We start from the raw sequence: 8,963 nt of genomic DNA on the forward strand, positions 1-8,963 counted from the left end.
AACAGAAAATGCGCTTTTTCCCGTTTCCGAGAGGCACGGCCGTGACTCTCGCGAAAGCAAAACCGTGACTCTCGCGAAAAGAAAAAAAACAGAAAACGTATTTTTTTTCGTTTCTGAGAGGCATGGCTGTGGCTCTCACGAAAGCAAAACCGTACCTCTCGCGGAAGCAAAACCATGACTCTCGTGAAAGGAAAAAAAACAGAAAATGTGTTTTTTTTCGTTTCCGAGAGGCACGACCGTGACTCCCGCGAAAGCAAAACCGTGCCTCTCGCGAAAGCAAAACCGTGACTCTCGCGAAAGGAAAAAAACACGTTTTCCATGCAAAAATAAATTTTGAAATTTTTTCTTATCGAAAAGCTAAGGGAGACCGGTGGAAAACCAAAACGTCGAAGAACCCAAAAAAAAACAGTTTAAAAAGCCGAAAACGCGTGCGGAAAAAAAAAAAACAAAATCCGAAGAAAGCACCCAGAGCGCGACATGTGGCGAATGGCTGAGAACGCGCCAAGTGGCGCTGGTCGTTGCGAGGCTCCTGAAGGAGCGCTCATTAACTAGTTTGAACCCTGGCTAGCGCAAAAAAATGCGCTAGCGGGCCGGCACGTTACTGTAATCGCCAGGTACGAGAGATCCCGTCCGTCTCGCTTAACGCGAGAAATAGACGCCGCGACCAATTATGCCTGACCTCCTACCGTCGATCGCCTGCCGTGATGGAGTCACAGGGCACAACAATCTGGTCCTGGGCCGGATAACAGCGCACCCACACAGCCTGCTCAGCTGGCGACACATGCGAGTCGTCGGACGAAGATCCAACGGAGCGCTTGCCATCGACGTCCTCTCGCCGGAGCGCGCGTGCGGCCTTGGCCTGCACGCGGTTCCGTCGAGCGGCTCTCGGCGGTGCCCTCTGCGAGCACGGCCGGGTGTCCTCGCAGCGGCGACGTCGGGCTTCGCCATATCCTCCACGGCGATGACAAGGGCGTGAGGAAGGACGACGAGACCGCTCGGTTACAAGCCCGATCACGCTCACTAAACTGAGGGGTGGTCATGGAGGCTGGTGATGGCCACCGTGGTCCTAAGGCAAGCACATCTGCCACCTTTAAGCACTTAGTCCTTAGCTCTCTGATGCGGTGGGGAGCAAGTTTACGCCAAAAATTTGAGCAAGCAAAGGCTGAACAAGGGCTAATCTTGAGCCAATTTAATTAAACATAATCATGCACAAACATGAACTGAAAGAACCTGAACTTTAGAGGATAAGCTTAGCTTCACTTGAAAATGAATCAACAATACACTAGTATGTGCAGATCCAGTCCAAGGGACTATTCATCACTCTCCAGGCATCACATTACACTGAGAGGACACTGAATAATCGATTAAGGACCGTTAAATGAAGGTTTCATAAAATTAAGTCATATAATATTTATACATCAGTTACTAGTAGAAGCGCGAATCAAAGTGCCAAATTTTTTACACACCAAGGTTCTGAAATAAATTCTAAAATATACATGAAATGGGGATTATAACACTATTCAACACCAGCGTCATAGGTAGCTAATATAGTACAACTTTCTTGCATGCTTGCTAGTTGCTAGTGTTAGTCATGGCCTGCTACGACGATGGCTTCCTTCCTCACTTGCAACTGCTAGCACACACTGTTCCACCTCGACCTGCGCAACAACAGAAGGTAAGAATGAGCTCGACGCAGAAACTCATGCAGCATAGGAACTAGATTCGCAATACCAAACTTGCTCCCTTCTTTAGATAATGAAATATTGACCTCTTTTTACTGAGCATGTATACATGATGTCTAAACAAACTATGCACAAACAGAATAACAAATGGTAATTAGTAGCAGCTTGATCCCTTAAATAATTAAAGACAAGCTAATGCTCAAGCCAAAACCGGCGATAAAACTAGTCCGATGCTCCAATCAGAAGCAAGGACTAACTTAATGAAATGTTGGCGTGCTCATATCATCTTATACTCCAGTATTATAATAGAATCAGCGAGATGGTTGTACTAAGTTCTGAATCACTTAAGCAATACATTTATGTCTGTACTCATTGATTTAGAGTGTATGCAGTCTCTAGGTAGATGATGAGTACGAATTCAGGGATCTATCATTATACCTGTATTAGAGTGTATGGCTTGCATGCTGATAGGACTTATGTTTCTTTGGGCGATGTCCATCCGCATCATTGCTCAGCGATCCTTTGAGTAGCATTTGCCGTTTATGTGCAGATCTTGTTACCTGCTTACACATAGACTTCGATAATCAAATTATGAGTCAACAAGATTTTTTTTTACTGAACATAAGTTATGCTTTCATTCTGCAGAAAAAATGCTTAAAGCATTCAGGATAAAAAGGTTAACAAGGCTAAAATACGAATGCCTTCCATGGAGAAGGATATATGTATTAGCTTTTACCCTTTTGGAAGGTACATGTTCACTCTCTTGAAGCTTCTTCCTTAAAATCTCCAGCTCTTCGTTCCTTTGAGCAAGTTGTTGGTGTGCCGCCGCAAGCTCCTTCTTTGTTGCCACATGGCCAAGTTTTTCTTCCTCAAGCTCCTTCTTTGCTGCCACATGTTCATGTTTTGCTTCATCAAGTTCCTTCTTTACAGTTTCAAGTTGCTCCTCCTTTTTTGCCACCCGCTCCTTGATTACTGTGCTACCAAATGAGTCAGCATAATAAATCAGGGTCCTAATAAGTAATAAACTAATTAGTGCGCTACCTAAAGATCACAAACCTTGACAGTCATGCTGCAAATTCTCCTTGTCTTCTGTGACCATATTAATGACATCCTGGAAGTCCACTTTCTCATCCTTGAGCCTTTTGTTCGCCTCTACGAGTTTATCAACCGTGGCCTTGATTTCCAGGTAGTCGACACTGGCATCCCTATGATAACATATCTTTGAGTGAAGCTTGAGAAGCAATGCATCAACAATGTCATCCATATATAACCTGCAAGTTCAGTTGCTAACAGAATTTCACAAAGATAGAATAGGTCATTTCGAATGGACAATTAGCATAAGCAGTAGCAAGGCTTACTTGTGACCCTAGCCCAGTTGTTGAAACAGAGTAACGACACTCTGTTTTTGTACTAAAAGACAATAGTGTCTCCGATGAATGTAGTTTGGACTTTCAAAGATAGGAGCGGAATGGACATGAAGCATAACGACACTTATTTCATTTGGACCATCCACAATATTTCATGAATATTAATTGACAAAAATGGCAAACATATGTCCTAATAACAGATTTGGGGGATTCGGACTATGTGTTCTAATCTATTTTACACAATATTAATGGAAGTAGAGGAATCAATGTCATCTTGTGTTCACAAAATTATTATCTAAAAAATCGATATTCAGAAAAGTAGCCAAGGTATTAACAGTGATCCGAAAAATTGCAGGGCTACAAGCTAACATGTTGTGCCCTAAAAACAGAGCCTGCCCAAGCAAGTAATGCGACCCAACGGCAATCCATGTGAAGAAAAACAGGTGGACAAATACACACTGAAATCTAGCTGGAATAAGAAATGCCAGAAATCTAATGTTGTGTGTGTGTTTTTCCTTGAAAAAGGAGAAGGGGCATGAAATTCACCAACCGAGCAAAGGCTCAAACACAAACAAGAACACTTCCTTCAACCCTGTGAAAAAACAGAGGCCAGTCTATACCCTCTAGGAATAACTAACTGGTGAAAGAACTAATTATCTGGAAAACATACGAGAAACAGAGGCTGGGATGGTGCGATCATCGCCCTATCAACAGGAACAACCATAAACTAGGGCAGAATAACAATGGCACAGCGAGAAAGCTAACCTTTCACGATGCAGAAATTCACGAGACCAGAGCAGCAAGACAGGAAAATTAGATGAGGAACTAGAGCTTGGAGCTTTCTTGCACACAGGAGCAAGAGGAAGAGATGCACTCAGTCACTCACCAACCAAGGCTACCATATATTTTCCAGTACTAGCTCACCTCATCTCGTACTCAACATATCAAAGGTGTGATGGCTTCTTTTATTGAGTGAATAATGGTGTGAAGTATGAGAAAATGGCATGTTGGTTGGCTCTGCAAAGGACATACTCATTTATTAGAAAAGATCCGCGTCTTTTTAAACCACGTTTTTATACAATACCAGATTAATTGTCCACCAGATTATTTTCCCATGGCATGCACACAAAAGAGCGAAAATTAGCAATGCACATCGTACTACAAACCAAGATCTCCTAGGCCTTGAACACTCTGGGCCTTGAACACGTGGTCCAGCTTCTTACTGCTTATTGTAACCTTAGGCCTTCTTCCTGGGGTGAGCCCAGCAGGCCGGTAACTACTATGTATCGCTCCTAGCGAGCAATACGACGACGCATCGCTTGCAATCACGCTTGAAACCGTTCAGTAAGCGCCCCTGCAAAGGGCCTGTCCCAGCATACTCACGCATGCACCACAGCCAGGAACTTGCATGTTTTTCTTTCTCACTTAAGATTTTTTCTCCCTTTGTTTTTATTTTAATTTGAAAAAGTTAATGAATATGAAGATATTTTCACAAATATAAATATTTTATGTTAATTTAAAAATCTTTTCACAAGTTAAAAAAATGCCAACAAATTTAAAAAGTGTTCACGATTTTGAAAAACAATTCAAAAAAGTTTGTGAATCTGCAAAAAATGTTCATGAGTTCAAAAAAATGTTCTTGAATTTGAAAATGTTGATAGTTCAAAAAATGTTTAGGAATTGAAACTCTTCATTAATTGCAAAAACTTCACATATTTAAAATATTTTAATGAATTTGATAAACATATATTGAATTATAAAATGTCCATGAGTTTAGAAAATGTTCAAGAATTGTAAAAAAATGTTCTTTAAGTTGACAAAATTCTTCACACATCCACTAATTGTTTGAACTGGAAAAAATTCTTGTGAATTTGAAAAAAAATCACGAACTAAAAGAATGTTTGTGAATTTGACTAATCTTCACCAATTAAAAAGGAAAAAAGAGAAAAAGAAAGAGAAAACTGAAAAAAAATCGGAACCTTCCCAAAACCAGGCAGAATGTTCCATAACCTTCCTAAAACGGGTTGAAATCTTGTCGCAACAAACCGCTGCCTCCCCCAAATCGGCAGCGCTGGTTGCCGACCTGTATGATATGTATCTTTATAGGCGATACATAACAAAGGTGCAGCAGGTTGAGCATTGGACGGATTGAAATTGACAATCCTTTGTTGATTGGCCTGGCCAGACATGGTCCACCTAGTTGGATGCTCCTCAGGAGACCTGCGGGCGCGGCTCTATCTCACTTATAGTGAGGCAACCTTTCGACTCGTTGAAGTTGATCGAGAGTATGGGTCAGCCCAGTGGGCGGCCGAGGGAACAGTTGTCTGAAAGGGAGCGCTAGATGGGCCGGCCCAAGCGCACGCTTAGCCATAGCCTCATGTTTTTCAAATGTAGACAAAATGTTAATGAAGCATTTAGAAAATGTTATTCAAGCATTTTAAAAAATTAAATGTGTATAGAAACAATGTTGACTATGTGTTAAAAAAATGTTAATCATGTATTTGAAAAATGTAAATCAAGAATTTAAAAAATGTTAAATGTGCATAGAAACAATGTTGAATATATGTTAAAAAAATCTATATATGAAAAATATTGATCAAGCATTTGAAAATGTTTAAAAGTGTGTATAGGAAAAATGTTGACAATGTATTCAAATAATGTTATTCTTGTATTTGAAAAATGTTAATCAAGCATTTGAAAAATGTTTAAAATGTGTATAGAAAAAATCTTGACCATGTATTCAAAAATTAATTAAATTTGTATTTGAAAAATGTTAATCAAGCATTTAAAAAAAGTATTTACCATGTATTCAAAAAATGTTAAATTTGTATTGGAAAGAATTTAGACATGTATTAGAAAAATATTCTTGAATATACAATAAACGTAGAATGAGATTCAAAAGAAATGAAGAAAATCCTGAAAAATGAAAACCAAAAAATAAATAACATAAAAAAATGAAAAATAAATGTGAAGAAATAAATGCAAAAAGAATGGAAAAACTGCAGAAATCTATAAATAAACAAAGAATAACAAAAAAAATTTGAAACCAAGAAAGAAATAAAAAACTGGAGATAAAAGCCGGAAAATGAGCAAGAAAAGAAAAACGGAAAAAACAATGAATGAAACAATGAAAACCAAAAGAAAAACAAAAACCCGAAGAAGAAATATGGACCAAACCAAAATACAAAAGAAAACATTTTAAAAATAGAAAACCAAATAAAAATGTAGCAAAAAGAAAGAACATGAAAACAAAGTTAAAACAAGGAAACCAGGAAAAGCCAGTTGAAACTGGGCTAGTTTCGCCTCAAGTATTCCGCGACGTACTTGATCATCAGAAACCCGAAGCGAGCCCGGTGGCTAGCACCGCTCCCAACTATCCAGGAGACCAGGGATCTTTTATTTAAGCACTAGATCATAAAAGCACGCGTTGCCGCGCCCATCTATCTTGAGGACATTTTTACAAAAGAATGATGGAAATATCTAAGATAACGTAGAAATTGTACTATTTGGAACCATCGCAATTTAGCTATATCTCTAACCAAAGTATTTATAAAGTACGAAGTAATATGCATCTAATTTAGGGTACATCAATAAGTTATACCGTAGTATGCCATGCCACATAACAGAGCTGGCTACAGGTTATTAGAATGAAGCCATCCAACTTAACATGACATACAACAGTACTTGTGTAATAAACTCTAAGGATGATCCTAAGTAACAAAGGAATAGTTAAACTGATTACAAGCATGCAGGTTGTCATCAGTTGGCGATGTCTGTCTGATACAAGCTGTAGCAGCAAGAATACCAAACACACATGTAGAAAGGCTTGAAAAAAAATGCTAATAGGCAAATTAAGGTTGCAGCATGTTTTGCAACATCAGTGACAGTGAGTATATAGAAATGAGCTGTAATAGCTTACATGGTGCTCAAAGCCCCAGCTTAGGAGAACAAATACAGAAAACTCGTGTTCTAAGGTCAACTAAATGAAACAAAGTGCATTCATTAGAACTTCAGCACGACCATTTATTAAATGGTCTACCTGTTAGACCAAACATCCTGAACCTATGGAATACATGTTCTGAAATATTGGGGTTCAATGTATTTCATACTTTGTGCAAAGAGGGAAAGGACTACCAAAAGAAAATGAACACCACACACCATACTTATGAGCATGTATTCAGTTCTCCAGATTGAGTTGAATTGATGAAATAATACCATGCTATCAGAAGTACTTGCAGCTACTAAGACAACACGTTATGGAAGAAAAAGTCATTCTATATATATAAATCCGCCATGTCCATAGGTAAGTTAGGCAACCGGTCATTTACCTCTTCTAGTGGTAGTGTATATGGACGAAAAAATAGGCGTTATCTTTGATCTGGATGCAACTCGATGTTGCGACTGGCCGCCTATCTAGGTGGCTACTGCACCATCTTCTCACCCTCCACGGTGTTCCTCAATCCTCGTCAATCAAGAAGGGCGTGGTTGGGGAGACAGCAGTTGCCACTGCTGCCACCACCCGCACTCCTGCTAGCCCCAGTGGATAAACAAGAGAAGCGATGGGAGGTCAATGGCGCCACCATGGCCTTCCCCTGCCGCCCCTCTGCCTTCTCGATTGGAACAGATGAAGAGATGAGAGAAAAACATTGAACGGGCCTCACGTACACAGTCGTAGGCCCGATTAACGCGTTTTAACAATTAAGCCCAATTAACGTTAGAGTGCTCAGGTCACTCTGCAGAGCAGCGGCCTATTTACCGTGAGGAGCAGGCCTGGTTACGCTAGATAATAGACATATGAGTACGGTGGGACGATCAAAAAAGAATAAGAGATCTGGTGTGTTTGGTAACGTAATCGGACGGTTAAGAAGTCTAAATCGCTGTGAGGGCTCCTAGCTAGCTCTGTTTTACTGTTTAGTAATTTGCGAGTGGGCCATCCCCATTACTGTAGATGCTTCACGTGACAGATCCTTCGATCTCGCTTGCCACCTTTGGTTCCACCACATCAGCTTTCCCTCATTTGCTAAAAAAAAGACCCAGCTTTCCTCAAAGAAACTGAAGAATGTGATAACCAGCCGAAGTGGAGCTTGCATGTCGTCCATAGACATGCATACGCATGCAGACAGACACATGCCCCGCTACAATTAATCAAGCTGGTCGATGGCACCGGGAAGGGAATCAAATTTCAGGAAAATGAAGTGGATGTGGCAAACCGCAACATGCATGGATTCACCCATGCATGTGCCGGCTCCAGGAAAGTTGGTTATCCGCTTGCTTCCTCCTCATATAATTTCATTTCACTTTGCCATGCATGGATGATGGATCGGATCGGATCGCATCGCATCGGAGGCACTCAACTCACGTACTCAGCACAGCACTGCCCACCGGCCGGAAGGCACATGCATGCATGCACAAGTCGCCATTGATTTGATGGATCTCCACGCATCCGTCTCAACGTGGCGTTGCTCCTCCGGACAGAGACAGCCGGCGTGAACTACCCCATCATCCAATCCATATACGCTCATCGGCTCATGACCTCGCTGATTGGCATGTGATGATAGGCATACCCGAACGGGCAACTTGATCCATCACTTGCATGCTCGACCGATCCCTAATCAATCAGTGTAGATTGCTTGTACCTGGAGTTCGCAGTACGCGCGCACGTAACGACCGATCCATCCAGTGGCACATGCAGCTCATCAGCTCTATACCGCCATCATCCCTGACAGATCAAGGGTAATGAAAGAGACGAGACGGAAAAAGTAAGCTGGCCACATGCATGGCCCTCAATATGCTAGCTAGTGCCACATACATAGTTACAGTTTTACTAAGTCTCAATCGATACTATATTCCTTTGATCTTGCATTGAGATTCATACACAAATTTTCTTTTCAGTATTTTCTTCTTCTTATACTAT

At 40.9% G+C, this 8,963-nt stretch overlaps 1 protein-coding gene across 7 annotated transcripts; it reads right to left on the reverse strand.

Annotated features, from left to right (window-relative positions):
• Nucleotides 1–1,374: 1,374 nt before the first annotated feature.
• LOC125524872 (uncharacterized) lies at nt 1,375–7,635 on the reverse strand. Of its 7 annotated transcripts, XM_087537376.1 has the most exons (8): nt 7,378–7,635; nt 3,974–4,066; nt 3,815–3,887; nt 3,041–3,130; nt 2,739–2,953; nt 2,419–2,654; nt 2,121–2,242; nt 1,375–1,658 (listed from the first exon to the last, which is right to left on the reverse strand). In XM_087537376.1, exons 5-7 carry the CDS (start codon nt 2,944–2,946, stop codon nt 2,126–2,128), a joined length of 561 nt encoding a protein of 186 aa, XP_087393502.1. In that variant the 5' UTR covers nt 2,947–2,953; nt 3,041–3,130; nt 3,815–3,887; nt 3,974–4,066; nt 7,378–7,635; the 3' UTR covers nt 1,375–1,658; nt 2,121–2,125. The 7 variants fall into 7 exon arrangements, with proteins under 7 accessions (XP_087393502.1, XP_087393500.1, XP_087393501.1 ...); XM_087537374.1 differs by having other exon boundaries at nt 2,739–3,887; XM_087537375.1 differs by lacking the exon at nt 3,041–3,130 and having other exon boundaries at nt 3,815–4,066.
• Nucleotides 7,636–8,963: the final 1,328 nt, after the last annotated feature.

This window comes from Triticum urartu, chromosome 7A (assembly GCF_056163025.1).
Source record: "Triticum urartu cultivar PI428250 chromosome 7A, HENAU_Tu73, whole genome shotgun sequence".
NCBI classification, from domain to species: Eukaryota; Viridiplantae; Streptophyta; class Magnoliopsida; order Poales; family Poaceae; genus Triticum; species Triticum urartu.

Excerpts from the sequence above, each read along its gene's own strand:
- LOC125524872 (XM_087537376.1), bottom strand. The coding sequence starts at position 2,946 with ATGGATGACATTGTTGATGCATTGCTTCTCAAGCTTCACTCAAAGATA. Across the intron at positions 2,655-2,738 it reads TTTGCAGCATGACTGTCAAG|TAATCAAGGAGCGGGTGGCA; the intron begins GTTTGTGATCTT and ends TTGGTAGCACAG. Across the intron at positions 2,243-2,418 it reads AACATGTACCTTCCAAAAGG|GTAACAAGATCTGCACATAA; the intron begins GTAAAAGCTAAT and ends ATGTGTAAGCAG.